Source organism: Calidris pugnax, unplaced genomic scaffold, assembly GCF_001431845.1.
Source record: "Calidris pugnax isolate Ruff unplaced genomic scaffold, ASM143184v1 scaffold89, whole genome shotgun sequence".
Taxonomy (NCBI): Eukaryota; Metazoa; Chordata; class Aves; order Charadriiformes; family Scolopacidae; genus Calidris; species Calidris pugnax.
The window spans coordinates 2,304,855-2,321,883 of NW_015090865.1; the positions used below are offsets into that span (position 1 = coordinate 2,304,855).

At 37.7% G+C, this 17,029-nt stretch overlaps 1 protein-coding gene across 1 annotated transcript in view; it reads left to right on the forward strand.

Annotated features, from left to right (window-relative positions):
- The first annotated feature begins 113 nt into the window (after positions 1-113).
- WDR11 (WD repeat domain 11) overlaps positions 114-17,029 on the forward strand; it is a 44,720-nt gene continuing 27,804 nt past the window's right edge. Inside the window, exons 1-9 of the mRNA XM_014945338.1 lie at positions 114-268; positions 1,558-1,669; positions 5,864-6,017; positions 9,989-10,162; positions 10,897-11,083; positions 13,029-13,194; positions 13,641-13,755; positions 14,701-14,896; positions 16,618-16,721. Coding sequence (XP_014800824.1) covers positions 183-268; positions 1,558-1,669; positions 5,864-6,017; positions 9,989-10,162; positions 10,897-11,083; positions 13,029-13,194; positions 13,641-13,755; positions 14,701-14,896; positions 16,618-16,721 — 1,294 coding nt within the window. The 5' untranslated portion in view covers positions 114-182. The remainder of the gene's footprint in view (positions 269-1,557; positions 1,670-5,863; positions 6,018-9,988; positions 10,163-10,896; positions 11,084-13,028; positions 13,195-13,640; positions 13,756-14,700; positions 14,897-16,617; positions 16,722-17,029) is intronic.

Sequence of the window (17,029 nt, forward strand, 5' to 3'; positions counted from 1 at the left end):
GGGCCGGGCACCGGCCGACCCCGGAACTGCCGTTCCCGAGCCGCGGGGCCCCGGCGGACCCCGGCGGGACGGACCGGCGGTACCGCCGAGGCGGCGCTTCCTGGGCAGGGCCGCGGCGCTCTCGGCTACCGGCTACGCGGGCTCGGGCAGCCCCGCCGGGCCCGGCGCTCCCCGGCCTCGCCATGCAGCGCTTCACGGTGAACATCAAACTGCCGGCGAGGACCCTGACGGGCGCCCTCAGCGCGCCGAACAGGGGGGCGGCGGACTGGTGAGGCGGCGGGCGGGCTCGGGTAGGGGAGAGGAGAGCGGTGGCTAAGGGGTCCCCGGCCGAGCCCCGCCGAGCCCCCCGGGGCTGAGGCGAAGGAACCGCGGGGTGGGCTCGGCTCCCCGCTGCCTGCCCCGGGTCTGCCTCCTCCCGCTTCCCCACAGACCCTTGGGTTTAAGCAGGTCCCGGTGCGGAGGCTCAGCCGGCGGCGGCAGGTGCGGGGCGTGTGGGGAAGCGGGGGGAGCCATCCCTCTGGAGGGTCGGCCGTGCCCCCCTGCCAGGGAATCGTGTCCCACCGTCCGGGCCGGGGCGGTCACCGCAAATACTCGGGTCCCTTTTTGTTTGTGTCTGGAAGCGGGGGTGCTGCTGTGTCCCAGGGGAGTCTCCTCCTGCCAGGCACGGTGCAAACCCTCCCCGTTAGTCGCTGTGGGGGCGGGCAGGGAGCCCGGTGAAGGTGCCGCTCTCCTGGACAGGGAGGAGTGTGGGCCGGTCCCACTTCTCCGGGCAGAGGTCTGCTTCGGTGCCGCAAACTGTAGAGATCAGAGCAGCTTCTTCTGCTTTCTACTGCTGTTATTGTGTGAGAGTTAATGTACCGAGCCAGCACGTATATTGGTTTTTGTATTCATTTTTTCTGAGCGGTGACTTCACCCGGCAACGCTGAGAAGCGTTAACCTTATACTACTGAATCTTAGGAAGAGAAATTAAACAAAATAGCTGAACCAAGTAATTTTTGAAAACTGCGGCTTTTGCGTTTGTCAGCTCACAAAGCAGTGACCATTCTTTTCTAAAGTTCTTAGTTTGAAGCTTTGTTTTGCTCCTTTGGCTGTTCCTACTTGCTCTATAATTGTCACTGGTGGCTGAAGTCAGACAGGCCTCAGTGGATTTTCACTGTTACTGTAATCATTGTTCACATGCACCTTTTTTATCTAAAGAAAAGAAGAAAAAAAAAGATGCAATTGTTAATTATATAGTTGCAAATTTACTGCTTACCTGTGTGCTTATATTTAAAATGTGTCATGAATTCCTATGTGATGTCTTAAGCTAACAGAGAAGGATTTTTATAGGTGGACACAAAGAGGCGCTTGGCTTGGGTTTCCATCAGCAAATGGTTCAGCAGACAGGGCAGCAGTGGCATTTTATAATGCTTTTGAGTTTTACGTTATTAAATAGATTTTAGTCTTTGATATTTATGTCTAGTAGCAGGCACTAAGCTTACACAAAAAAGCCTCATTCTTGATGTGAAGTGCTTTTTATTCTTTTTCCTTGTTTGATGGTGGTATGTGCTTTTCTAGGGGCTGGCAAGGTTTGATTGCATATGGATGTCATTCTCTTGTGCTGATAGTTGATGCCAATACTGCTCAGACTTTACAGGTTTTGGAAAGACACAAAGCTAGCGTTGTCAAGGTGAGAAATATATTAAGTTTTAAGGTATATCACTTGGTTCTGGTCCATGTATTATTTTTATTGCACTTGATTTTCACATAAAATCTGTTGTAAAATACGGGTATTTTACATGATCTCTTTTATAGCTAAATCAAACCATACATGCTGAAATTTGAGCTGAGGTTGGTGGTATATCTTTAGAGAAGGTATAGAATATTTGGAAACGTTTGTTAGTGTTATAGAACACAGACATAAATATTGCTAAGGAGGCTCTTAACATGACAGAATTTCATATGAACAGTACAAATTATCAGGCGAACCTCTTTGTTGATGCCCTTGCTGATCTTTCCTGTTGTGGTTGTAACCAGTTCACCATTTGACTAGAAAGTTACTTCTAGGTTTTTACTTCTCTTCTTACCTATAGAAAAGGAACAATAGTAGACAAACTGAACATTTATATTAGTGATAAAAAATGGCTAAAATTTAAGCTTAAGTGTAGGGTACCTGTATTTTCCTTTGAAGGTCCTTGACTTGAAATTGCAGAGTTTGACTTTGGGTCAAGTGTGGAACAGGATGTATTTCTTTGATATGTTATTTCTTTGTGTGTGGAGAATGACAGATTCATTCAGGGTTTAGAGGAATGTTTGGCTGGTAGATGTAATGTTTGATAGTCCTTCGCTCAAATGTTATTTTAGAAGACAGTGATTTATGAAGAAAAATAGATTTTCAGATAGGGGGATTTTGGTGGTTTTTGTAGTAAAAAAAAAAAGTTTGAATGTGCCTTCTGGAAATCGCACTCAATTTTTTTCCCATGTGTAATTTTCTTTGAATAGATTATCTTCATATAGATATGCTAATAGTGTATCAGATATAGCCACTTTTATATTTTAAAATTATCAAACCCAATGACAAAATATTTGTATTTAATTTACTGACTTCTGAGCCATTGTGTTCTGATGATGTCTTTCTGCACACTAAAGAGCTCGAGTTTTTTAGTGAGTGTTTTTGCAATTTCAGTATATTCGGTAGTAACACAGATGGTGATATTGTTTATGTATCTTTATATAGGATAATGTGTTTCTGTCTACAGAGTCCAATTAACTGCACTTTTTAATAGTAACAAAGTGTTAAAATCCTGGGTGAAAATATTGGGTAGGGCAAAACTGATACAGATCTAGACAAGATCTTGGCCGAGAGCCATACAGATAATGATATTGGAGCTTTTAAAAACGGTTGTAAAGTTTAGGAATTTTGCTTGATTAGACAGAATTTTGAAACTGACTAGGAAAAAGCAAAGTGGAAGGGTTGGGTTTCTAAGAGATACTTTACATTGTTTTTTTGAAACTGTATGCTATGACATGTTAAAAATAATAATGTTAAAATTTTACAAAGGTGCGAAACCTGATTTCTTCCAGCATGTTGTATATTTGCCCAGTGAATTCTTTCAGTGAATTTTGAGGATTCTCAGGATTGCCCAAACATCACTGTCAACTTGAAGCTTGTGCCACTGTTATGAATAGTCTCTCGGGTGACAAGTGTGAGGCAATTTACCTGACTCTCAGTGAGGAGAGGTTATTTCTCAGTTATCTCAGAGCAAAGGTGTGTCCACGACAGCAGCCACAGAGTAAGCAGCACTCTGTGAGTCAATACCTTTGCTTGACTTCTGGTGTCTTGTTTGGGTAAGCGTACCCTTAGCCCAGTTGTCTTCAAGCTGCCCTTTATAGTGAACAAATCATTTCCAATGTCTATAACTGTGTAAAAAATACAAAATGTAGGTAGTGTGGAGGTAGCAGCTATAATGACGATTCTGCTTTAAAATTTCCACTTAGCTTAGGGAAGAGGTTGTAACAAAATTAGTTTTTGATCCGTGTAATGATAACATTTTAATGTGCTTCAGTTACATTCGCTAGCTTTGAGAAATAACGTTATTTCAATAGGAAACAGAATGCTGAAGTCCAAACAGTCTTTATATAGTTCATAAGATAATTTTTCAAAATCACTATCTGATGCTTTATTAACAGAAATAGACTGTAAGAACATGACTAATTTATGAGGAGAAAGAACAAAGAGAAATTCTCTTCTGCTTATAATAATTTCTCATATAATGTTTACTTTTTAGAGGCCATGATCATTGCTGATACCTTTACGTGCATTTGTAAGAAACTTCCTGCAATTCCTAACTGATTTTTTTTGTTGTTTGTTTGTAAATGCCGAGTGTAAATAAGCTGGTGGGGATCTGTAAGAAGTCTGCTGTCAAAACGCACCACTATCTGCAATAAAAAAGCAAAGAGAAAAGCACTTGTTTCATAGGCCTTCTGCAGTCTAACTATTTTCCTTTAAATATTTCTTGGCCTTTGGCTGTCAAAACTGTGTCAGGTAATGGTTTCAGTGGAAGTGGATCCATGTTAGTTGTCCACGTGCCAATATGGTGTTTGTGGGATACTGGTAACTTTGTATGGAGTGGGTTGTGTCTGATTTTTCTTGTTGGAGCAGTGTGACTGCAATGAGAAAAGAGGGCTCACGGTGTTAGAGCTGCAGAAGTTCGCCTTTAAAGCAGATAGCAAACTGGAGCAGTGCGACTGCAATGAGATAAGAGGGCTCAGGGTGTTAGAGCTGCATGAGCTCTGGCTGAAACTGATCGTGTTAAAGATCTCCTTTTTGTTGTTGGTGACAGCTCCTCCTTTGGGAAATGATGTTTTTCAGACTTGGAATTTTCTTCAAAGTAATATATTTACCTGAAGAAGAAATAGCTTTACAGTTTTCTATAATTACTTTTTTTTTAATAGCTATACATGCAGGTATCCTCATGGGTAATTTTTTTTTTGAACAGCAGGGAACCAGGAATTGCAAAACTGGAATTTGCAGGTAGAGGAGACTCTCCTAAGAATTCTTTGTTATTCTGGTAGAAACAGACTTTATAGCTAGACCTCTTTGAAGATTGCTTGCTGTGCACATGTAATGTTTGTTTAATTTATTCAGCTAGGCTTTGGAGATACATCCTGGTCACACCTCTGCGAGGGGTGGCACAAAGGTGGCTACAGTGCTCTGAATGCTGTTATAAATCTAATTCATGCTGCAAAGTCGGTGGTGCCAAATGATAATTCTGTTTTATCTTTTTTTATGTCATGCTTTCAATATCTGCAAAAACTGTTCTGTTTGGCCTCACCCTTTCACTGTCAGGTACTGTAGCAGCACACGGTTAACTAACCACCGTGTCAGTTTTGTAGTAGGTAAACTCCTGTTAGCTCAGCATTAAGATTTCTTTATTCTGTTGGTGTCTTCAGTCTCTCTTAGGGGCAGAAGTTCGCCTTTAAAGCAGATAGCAAGACAAGTCTATATTGAATAGATAAGGAAGGAGTCAGTGTTATCTCCTTATAATCTCTGGAGACTTGTAGACAGAATGTTTCACATTTCAAGACACATAGTTTTCATAATTATTGCCAACTTGCAAGCCCATGCAGGCTGAAATCCCAAGTCAGCAAGTGGTATGTGGAAATCAGTGGTGGCAACATGCAGAAAAGGACCAAAAAGCTAGCAAATGTCAACAGTAGCTTGACATGAGACAATATGTATGTGAAAGACTAACCTTCCTTCCTCCACAATACCATAATATATTTGACAGATTAGGAAAATGACATGTTTTAGGATATGTGTAAAAGTTTGGAAATCAGTGGGTATAGGGTTGCAAATGCCTGCAGCACCTTAAGTATTGCCATTTAGTTTCTTATAAAATAGCAAGTAGCTTGACGTGAGACAATATGTATGTTCCTCCATAATACCATAATATATTTGACAGATTAGGAAAATGACATGTTTTAGGATATGTGTAAAAGTTTGGAAATCAGTGGGTATAGGGTTGCAAGTGCCTGCAGCACCTTAAATATTGCCATTTAGTTTCTTATAAATATTTGAGTAAACTTTTTATATTAATAGCATGTATTTATGGGTTGTTGTAGTTACCTTCAGGAACAAGGATTGTTGGTTTACGTAATTTGAAAATACCAACCATACAGTTATACAGCACAGTTACAACATGCCTTAAATTAGCACTACTGATGGTAGCTTAAAGGCATGCTTTCTCAGATGCTATTAACATTAAATATTAATATGCTTTTTTTTGTTGAGTTGTTTATTATTTCTTTATCCATCTGAAAAATATGAAGTCTTTGTTATATCTGTTTGCCTCCTTTGACCAATTTTCATCTGTATCTTCAGGTTAAGTGGGCTAAAGAAAATTACCATCACAATATTGGCTCTCCGTATTCTTTACGTTTAGCTTCTGCTGATACTAGTGGAAAAATCATTGTATGGGATGTGGCGACAGGAACAGCTCGTTGTGAGATACAAGAACATGCAAAGCCAATTCAAGGTAATGATAGTGCATGATGTTTGTGTGGAAGTTATTTTATGGAGCGTTGTGTCTGAATCCATCACCAAGGTTTTACAAGTTATGCTCAGTTCTGCCATTGAATTTTACTGTTGGGATCTGTTTGCTTGTTTTCTATGTAAATGGTAAGTAAAAGACTTACTGTCTCCCAGAGGGATGCTGTGAGATTTAATACGTTATGGTAACATTTTCTAAGATCTTCTGAAAAAAAAGTTACAATTTATTTTTATTCATCTTATTGATTGAAATAATAATAGTTATGGTGTAAAGTTCCTGCTCTTGAATTGGGGATGTAGTGCAGTTTGCGTTGCACCTGATTGTTAATGTCATCTATAGTGGTGTAGTATTTGACAGTATTACATTGCTGTAAGTTAAAGAGTTCTGATTATGCACGTATACTTTGACAATTAGTTAGTTTGTCACGTAGCTGTTTCTGATCAACTATACTAGCAAAATACATTTGCAATGCAACTGGAGAGAGAAAGTTTTATTGAGCATCTATGCAGTTGTGTGACTCATAGGAGCAGGGAGGCTTTTCTATGCACAGGTAATTTGTTATGTAGCTGTTTCTGATCAACTATACTAGCAAAATACATTTGCAATGCAACTGGAGAGAGAAAGTTTTATTGAGCATCTATGCAGTTGTGTGACTCATAGGAGCAGGGAGGCTTTTCTATGCACAGGTAGCAATATTAAGATGGGAAAAGTGAAATGAAATACATTTGCAATGCAACTGGAGAGAGAAAGTTTTATTGAGCATCTGTGCATTCGTGTGACTCATAGGAGCCTTTCTATGCATAAGTAGCAATATTAAGATGGGAAAAGTGAAATGGAGAAAGGACAAGTTATTGTATAACTTTTAGCGTTTAGCAGTGGTATTTGCTGCTTTTGATTCTGTTCTTTGGGTGGTAGCTCAGTGCAGCTGGGAAGGTGGAGAAAGGACAAGTTATTGTATAACTTTTAGCATGGAAGACAGTTGTAAATAAGGTAGGTTTCACATATAGTTGGAGTTAGTGGCAGGAAGTCTTGCAACTGAGTAGACCACATTTTAATTAGGTTTCAAGTGTAGTTAAATGGACATAAATAGTAAGGATTAACACAAACAGTCAAGAGAAAGAGGAAGTTTTGAGATAGTATAAATAACTGGGTTTGGCTTTCATTTGAGCAGACAGTTTAGCGGTGGTATTTCCTGCTTTTGATTCTTTTTTTTGGGTGGTAGCTCAGTGCAGCTGGGAAGGTCTGAAAAATACCAGCTAAACTCTACCCAAGCAGTTCAGGGCAGCTGGATGTTTTAAGATTCCTTATCCCATTACAAGAAAAAGAATAAAAAATTCTCATTGAGGGATCTCACAGGTCTCTGGGGGAAGTAAAAAATAAAAGCAAAACCCAACCGATCAACCAAAACCCACAAAAAACCCAAATAAAAAAAAAAAAGCCTGGGGAAAGGAGCTATGCATTCATGATGATACAAGTTATAGAAGATTTATGTTTGCTTATGTTAGAAGCAGAAATATCTAGAAGCCTGCCTAGAGGTCAGTACTATCTTAATTGGTCTGATGAAGGCTAGAGAATAGAAAATGTAGCCACTGGCCAGGTATCATGCAATTAAGAGAATATATTAGAAAGGAATAATTAAGTGTCTTTTTCCTTGCTTCTTTTTGTGCTCATCTATTAGTAAGGTGTCATCCATCAGACGTTCCCTTTCATTAGTTAACGTGTTGTACTTCATCAGTGAAAAAGTTAAGGTAGTGGCTAGAGCTTAGAAAAGAGAATCAAAAGATCTAGACTAAATTCCTGGTTGCATCAGACACTCGATATCATTTTTACTGTTGCTTTGATTGGCGCAGTTTATAGTTGATAGTAGTACTTTCCTGCTATTGTAAAACTTGGGTTTTTTTATTCTAATTTCTCGTGGTAGGAACTTTTCTATCTATTGGAACCAGTCCTAACAGAGCTGACCAGGAGCTGGCTGGAGCACTGGGATTTGCTTAACTTTGTGGCTGGGCTGCCGGGGCTGGTCTGGTTCCAGTCCCTGAGCTGGTGCTGCAAGTGGGCTGCGTCCAGCATCAGACTGGTTCTTTCAGGGTTAGCTGGGAGGGATAACTCTGCAAGCACAGCAGCATTTACATGCTCTGCTGCGTGCTCTGGATTTCTCTTTATTGCTACTGCTGCCCACACTAGCAATATGTCTACACATTATTTCTGAAGTAAAATTTAGAACACTTTTTTTTTTTTTGTTGTCCCAGAGAAACTACAATCATGAGTTTCTAAGAATAACTTGTAGTTTATTTGGACTATTTTAAAAACTCGTGATGATGCTTGTGTTGCACTTGCTTTTTATTTGGAATTCTATTATTTGAAAACCCAGTTACGAAATTAGATTGGTTGGGTTTTGTTATAATTCTTCATAAAGACTATGCATGTATATATAGTATTATAAGTCTGATAGAGGGACATTGAAAATGTATTCTTTTGACTGCAGTTAATTCTATTAGTTCTATTTCTTTTTTTTTGATGTTATAAGTTACATTTTATTTACTCCTGACATGTATTCACTGAGTGTTTGGTGGAATTTTGACCATGCCATTTGAAGATTTCTCCAGGTTTTATTCCCCAATGAAGCTTTTTCAATCTACTGAGTGAGGAAAAAAAAAAAGAGCAACAAAATTAAAATTCTGTTCTTTCCTAACTCCCTGGTTTGATTCAGCAATAGTCTGTAACAAAAGCAGCTTCTTTTCTTTTCCTTCTCTTTCTGAGGCCTCTGGCTGTTATTACGAGACTGTAGAAAATGGTGCAAATAGAGAGATTGAGCACCAGGATGAGCTGCTGGTTCTCTGTGTGTTATCTGCAAGAGCTTTGAAGGGTAACAGCTGGAGCCTCACTGTTTCAGTGAGGAGAAAAGCCATGCAGCAGTGTAAGGCACTCTCCTTTATTTGATCCAAACTCTGCATTCAGCTGAGAAGGAGTTAACCTTTTATATACCTAAAGTGTAACTGATCAGGACACACGTGGCTGGATTATTTTTTTTTCCTCTGAAATCCAGTGAGAAGCACTTAGCAGCTCTACAAAAGCTGAATTGATAAAACAGAAGAATGGCTGAGAAAGGAAGGTTTTTCGACATCTTAATATGTAGGAACAAGCTGTAGAGAAGTTGTGCCTTGGTGAGACTGTGCAGTTAGTGGTAGGAGCTGAATTTGGGAGGGAGGGATTTTATCCACTGCCTGCCTGACCCACTGCCCCATGGAGCACGTTGGTAGCTCTAGTACAGCTCCTTTCAAGGAACTGAGGTGTCTCTCTGTTCTTATTGATGGAAAACATAGTCTTTTATCTCCATTTATCTTGAATGTGCCCAAATGATGCCCAGTCATGAAGGCTGACAACCGAAACCTCCTCAGACTGCCCCTAGCATTTAAGCATTGTACTTGTATTCTTGATTGTGTGTTACAGTCAGTTTTGTTTCCCTCTTAAACTTAAGACTCTCTGTTAAAAGATACTTGAAGTGGAGAAGACATTTGTTTCCAGGTCCAATACTGACACCATCTCGCATATTAATTTGGAAGGGTGTATGGTTCATGCTGTCCTCCCAAGTATTGATGGGGATATTGTATGGTTCTTTTCCTTTTGACTCTGCAGTGACTCAGGATAACACAGTATGTTGTTTCAGGTAGGAATTCACTGGATGAAAAGGTCTGACTTCTTCAGGTTGAATGTGGGTTGTGTGCGTGAGTGTGTATGTGTAACCCAGTGTCTTGCTGCTTGTTAAAAACACACATTCAGACTGTAAAAGGAAGTTATTTTTTAGACTTGTGAAATAGAAACATCTTGTTACTCACAAGTCAGTACTCATTTCTTTAAAGATGAGGTATTACAGAAGAAAAGTTATTTTTAAATAGAACAACCTTTTTATTTTTAAATTAATGTCACTGGTTTTTGTTCCTTCTTTCTTTTGACAGACATGCAGTGGTTGTGGAATCAAGATGCTTCTAGAGATTTACTGCTTGCCGTTCATCCACCAAACTATATTGTGCTGTGGAATGCAGACACAGGCACCAAACTCTGGAAGAAAAGTTATGCTGAAAATATTCTGTCTTTTTCATTTGACCCCTTTGATCCATCACACCTAGCTCGTAAGTTTGCACGTATAAAGTAGTGTGATGTGAATATGTGTGGCCAGGAAAATTGTTAAACTAAAATGTTGAGAATAAAGTAGTGGATTGGAGAGAATAATGGAGAGAAACTAAGAGAAATAAGTGAGTCAGCCTTTTATTCTTTAATTTAGCTTGATCACTCCTCATCTATAATGAGACAGTGCAGTTTCCAGTCTTTTTAGTCGTCTGTTTTTAAATCTGCTGTACCATTCAACCTAAAGTTGTATAAATGTAGTAAAATCTTAGCTACATCTTTACAGCTTTGTTGAATCTTTATGCTGCAACATAAATAATGTGAGTTAACGATTCTTTGAGCCTTGCTCTGCCTGAGAACAAAAAACTGGTGATACAGCCAACATAGGCAACCCTGCCTTCTATTTGCATGGTGAAGCTTAAAGAAAAATAGTTGATGAGAGAAAATAACTGTACTGAAGAAACAAAAGATTTCTGCCAGTAATCCCCACTGTTGTGTTTTTTTTTCTATGGACTTAATTTTGAAAAATTGAGTTTTGTGGATCTAATTAATTGTAATGGACCATCTGCAGCTCTTTCAGTAGAAGGTGCATGTTGTCTAGAATTATGAGTTTTCTACCTAATACGGTATTATTAAAGTTATTAGCATTTCTCTCCACCAAAATGTCATTAAAATGGAACACCAGAATCAAATTGTGTATTGTATTTTGCTGTACTAAAATTTGCTTTTCTTGGTACAGTGCTCACCAGCGAAGGAATAGTGTTCATCTCCGACTTCTCTCCTTCCAAAGCTCCTGCCAGCTCAGGGAAGAAAGTTTACATCTCCAGTCCCCATTCCAGCCCTTCTCACAACAAGCTGGCTGCTGCCACGGGGGCCAAAAAAGCCCTTGATAGAGTTAAAATCTTAATCAGTAATGAAAAACCAAGGTGGGTTGCAAATATTTCTTCTCAGATAATGTTTTGTATAACTGTATGTTTTAGAGGTGTCATTTAATTAAAGTCTGTAAGATAATTAGGTTTAAAGAAGGAAAATTTATTGGTGTAGGCAGATTGTTGGATGTCCTGTATCGAGGACGTTGTGTGAGGATAAAACATTGACAGTCATTTGTCCTGTTCTGTTCCTAAAAACAGCCATATCATCCCAGCTTGTTTTACATAAGTTAATGACAGAATGTTCTCCCTTCTCTAACAGATTTTGATGCAAATGTAAATTCAGAAACATCTTTCTTAGGCGGGGAAAAAAGGTAAACGTGGGCTAACGTAATTCATTTCAATTGTGGAATGAGAAGGGCTATAATAAGAATAGAAATTCTGTAAGTACTGATACCTGAGAAGACTTAGCATTCTGACATTGTACGTGGTACTGCAATAGGAGGCATTTTTTAAGTCAGTAGTGTATAAATAAAATTAGAATTTATACATTTGTCTACTTTCTTACCTTCTAAAATTAAAGTTGTTGCGTTTTGAGGTGTTTTAGTTTTTTCTGTTAGAAATTCTCTAGACCACTTTCCTTTGTGTGGTATAATTCTTTTTTCCTTTTGTACTTTCTGTTTGAGTAATAAAATTATATCTCAAGTGTCTATTTGAGAACAAACTAATCAGACTATTCTCAGGTAGCACTTCACACCAAAATTTAGTGCAGATATGTTATTTATGCCCTGTTTTGATAAAGTATTTAAATTGCAAGCTGAAGCAGAAGACTTGATAATACTTCCTCTGGTAATCATTTAAGAAATTGTGATTTTTGTATGAAGTTAAAGGGCATAATGTTGTCATTTTGTGTTCTGTAATGCCTAATTTGTGCTGCATTGGACAGAACACCTGCTTTGCAAATACTGAGACAGTACCTACTCTGTGGCAGCCTTATGTTTGCTCTGTAATAACAGCAAATCAGCAAAGATGCCTTTTTATTTCTTTATTCCTCTGGTTGCATTTTAAGTTGTATATGAATATTACTAAGTCTACGATAGATTTTACTTTTCTCCCTCTTTTTCCACCCAGAACACCCCAAAAAAAAGAGTAGAATGAGAGAAGGGGAAGGAAAAATGGTATATTTTATATTATATTAGTTTATAATTAGTTTAGGGAAACGTTGAGGAAAGCGAAGCAGCAGATTGTCAGGAAAGTGATTGCAGAGAAAAGGTGAGTAATACTCCTGAAGCAAGGAATGAGTATAAGGAGGGTTTAGTTTGAGGTAGAATGAGGAGATTAAAACCAAAAAAGACCCTTGAAAGATGATACATTAAATCAGTTGAGAGACCTTCAAACCTGAGCACAGTATGAAGATGATTTTCAATGTGCCTTAAATACAGTTCATTGGATTGCATGTACCTAATGAACCTCTTTACTTTGCAGCCAGTTTCCTGTTAACAGTCAACAGAGTGATGAACAATCCTGCTCTTTGCTACTTTATTTGAGATTGAAGACTGGTATTCTTGATAGGCTAGTTCCGTTCATTTCAAAATAAAGTGATATGCATAATAATATAAAAATTGAAGTAAGCAGTATGTTTAAGGGTAATTTCCCATGAATACCACTAAATGTCATGGCAGCTAGCACTGTTTGTAGCTGAATTGCTTTGTAGTTGAGATGTGCAGGAATTACACTTGTTCCATTTGAATTACATATCATTTTAAAAATGACACTATAATCTTATTTAGACAAAAGTCAACAGAGTGTGTGTCTTTTAAAGGTCAGTGATGCTTTGCACTGCTGTAGCAATTAAATGGAAATCTGCAGTTCCCTGGCAATGAAAATAGGGAAGACTTGAAAAAACGCAGCTGCAGGAAAATTTATGCTGTTAATTCTGTTTTGAACTTGGAGTATTTGTTGATATTGAACTTGAATAAAGTTTATATCTGATGTTTTCCAGTGCTGAATCTGTAACCCTCAACGACTGTCTTCAGTTGTCATATTTGCCTTCTAAAAGAAACTACATGCTGTTACTGTATCCCAGAGAAATCTTGATTCTTGACTTGGAAGTGAACCAGACAGTGGGTGTGATTGCAATTGAAAGAACAGGCGTGCCTTTCCTACAGGTAAGGAAAATCTGATTGGTTTCTAACATTGTAGAAGTTCACTAAGATCATATTTACGTTCATGACTCGTTGATAGCTGTGTTTTGGTTAGTTCTGGAGGACGAAAAGAAGTTAGCTCACCAGGGGGAAAAATGCCATCAATTCTGATACCAAAAGAAGGAAGCTTTTTTTTTTTTTTTTTTTTAAATAAAACACATGATAGCTAAAAAGAATATATTTGAGTGCATTAAAAAAAATAATACCCCAAACCAGCAAACAATTAAAACAAAAACTTTCACTGAATTCCTCGAATTAATTGACTTCCTTGGTCACAAGTACTGTAGCTAAAGAAATTCACTGAGTGTTATGTTAATAGCAATGTTTTTGGTCACCAGCTTATACATCAGCGTACTTTGCAAAGGATAAAATGTTGATAACCCAATGGAATGTGGTGTCTCTTTACCCAGGTAATTCCTTGTTTTCAGCGTGATGGGTTATTTTGCCTACATGAAAATGGCTGTATAACTTTAAGAGTTCGCAGGCCTAGCTGCAGTATAACTGGAACTCCAAATGAAGAGCCAGGTAAGTTTTGTGTCAAAAATGTCCAGAAAGGAATGTTAAGGTATTTTAATTATTACTTTAACATAAACATTAATCATCACGCATCTTAGAGGATGGTCAGTTACAGCCCTTCTAGTGTTTTTTTTTTCCTATACATTAAATTGAAATTTAATTTTATGCTACAATCTCCCAAAATTGTTTTTTGCTTCCCTGAAATGTAGAGCAAAATAAGATTATATTATTTTGAATATCCTTTTATCACTAAATAATACTTTAATTATGAAGTGGCATAGCAGTCACATATACAAGAATGTTTTAGATAAAAGATGATTGGTTTGTTCTTTTTGTCTTTAAGAAAAAAACATATTTTTCGGGGTTTTGGAAGCCGTTTGGTCAATTGGAAGAATTGGTCTTAGAACTAACACCTGGGCTTAAATTTACATTAAAATCTATCTTTGTCACTTTTATGGAACGTTACTAAGAATGGCATTTTAAATATAATGGAGTAGACTGGAAAAAAAGAAAGGAAAACATATTTGTGTAAATGTAAATAAGTTTTTGGGTTGGATTTGGGTTTTTTTTGATACATTTTTGTTTGGCAGTTTGGTAATTCTAGTGAGCTACAAGGTTATTTGCTTCCAGGTTTACCAGTAAACCAAATGAGTTTTGGATTGTGGAGAAAGAATCACTTTCTCCCCAGATATGAAACAGTAATTTTTTTAGATTTGGCAAGATTCAAGTGGAATAAGGTATTTTAAAGGCAAAATTACATTTTGGAGAATTGTTCAGAGCGGTGGTGTATACAGCAAGATATAGTTTTGGATTACTTTTCCTAATTGCCGCACAGGAAGCATGTGGATTTCAGCCAAAGAGCTCGGTCATTCTGCAAATCTACCTCTGTTAATTGTTCACATCGTATGTTTTCTGTTCTAATTGTTTGTCCTTTGTGGGACATTGATGTTACAGATCCAGACCCAGTTCAGGAGCTGATTTATGATTTAAGAAGTCAGTGCGATGCGATCAGGGTAACAAAAACGGTTCGACCCTTCAGTATGGTGTGTTGCCCCGTGAATGAGAATTCTGCAGCTCTCATAGTCAGCGATGGCAGGGTAATGATCTGGGAATTAAAATCCAGTATTTCTGGCAGAAATGTGCGTAGCAGGTAATGGGATTTATTTTTCTTATCAAAGCTTCCATCTGTTACATTTACAAGTGGCGTGTGGTATTTAATTAGATTCTAAAAGCAACAGTGATGACATTGTGTGTATGGTAGTGTGACGTGCTGTACACGTGTATGAGTGAAAGGAAGAGGAACAAAATACATCATCCACATAGATAGTTCCATTGCTTTGGGGAAGTCAAGAAATTATATTTACTCTCCTTTCTTCAAAAAATAATTCCATACTACGCAGTAGGAATGAGGAAACAAAAGATAAGAATGAATATTCACGTTATTTTGGGGGAACATTTTCTTCTCATTTGGCTTTCTTCAGACTATATAATTTTCTTCAGGAATGAATCTCACTTTCAATCACATGAAAGAACTGCAAAATGAGTCTGGAAGGAACTACATTTTTAGTAGGGGAAAGGTTTTCTGCTACGTTTGTGTGAATTTGACACAGAGCAATACAAGGCTGTACAGCAGGTGGCTGGAATATGGTGGTATAAACAGTATTTTTTATATACAAAGCATTTAGAGTTTTAGATTTTGAGCAGGCTCTAAAAATACTATATGAAGTACTACAGTTCTTTAAACATTCAGTGTATTAAGGTTGTTCTGCTGCAATAGACCTTTGAAGTGCTATTGAATAAAATAAATAACTTACTGCTATAAAAGAAATTCAGAATTCTTAGTACACTTTTCAATGTTGAAAGTACCAAATTTTCAACATAGATCCTTTTGTTGCTTATCAATGGTTTAATGTTTTTATTCTTGGTGTTCTCAAAAGTACTGTTAGATGGATATTTTGTGATGCATATCCAAGAGAGCTATTTAGGATCCATATGTTGCTGGGTTTTACTTCTTGGATTCTTAGGGTTGTTTCTAAAGCATTGATTTTTTGTCATGATTTTATAACCAGGAAAAATGAAGTAATAATATAAGAACCACTGAGCCTGCAGGATTCTGGATAGGGTTGGATTGTTCTGGAAAGTAAAGCATATTTCTAGTTAGTGTAGAGTCTTTAATGGATTTTGAAGGAGTCTTCCTCCATTAGCTCTTGGTCTTGCTGGATTTGATGGTCTTAATTAAAATTTGAATTCAAAGTCTGTTAAAGTGAGATTTTTAAAGGTATCATAACACAAAAACCTGACGCACAGATATCTCACAAGACTGTGAAGTTAAGTATTACTCTAAGGTTCTGTTCTATTTTTTTATATTCAGGGGCAATCCTGTTTCATTTGTTTGGGCTTCGGTCACGGGTTTTGTCATCTGGATCCTATATAAGAAGTTTATGTAGGTTAACAAAAACTGTTTCCCAAGTTTGGGAATCTGTTCTTAAATACTGGAATATTTATGATTGTTCCTTAACTGTATTCATCACCATAGCTCTACATATTAATACACAATGCATTTAAAAGCTTCCATTCAGTGCTGAGGTACACTTCAGGACAAGGGATGCGTCTGTTTCTTTTTCTATTATGTACAGATATCTCTGTAAGGAAGATGAAAGTTTATTTTAAATTTTGTACATCTTTGCGTGCATTATCTCCTGGTACAGTTGTTTGTGGAAGTTGATGTTAGGAATAATCTTCTCAAAATATTCTGCAATTAATAAGTGGTAGGAATATTGAAAGAACACCCTGGGGAAAAAGCAAGATCGAGGACATAAGTCAACAGATGATCCGGTTTGTACTAAAAACTTGTTTTCATTTCTTTTACAGCAGTTCAAGTGCTTCACCTTTGTATTCCCCAGTCTCATTCTGTGGAATTCCAGTAGGAGCATCCCAAAGTAAGCTTCCAGACCTCTCACTGGACAACATGATTGGTAAGAATGTCTTTCTCTAATATTACTGCTACGCATTCCTAGAGTTTTTGAATCATTATAAATCTGAGCTTATTTGAGAAACTGCAGGTGTTAGAAATATTTTCTGTGCAATTTAAATAGTAATTCTGAAAGACAAGAATTCCTGTTCTCTAAAGAATTTATCAAATTAATCTGTTTGAGGATTTTATATTGAGGACCAATGTTCAAAGTTCATTTTCACTGGGGGGAGGGGGGAAGTAATTTAAAATGAAATTTGGCCAAAACGCCTTCATTTTTAAAAAGTAATCTTAAGCAGATGAAGACAATTT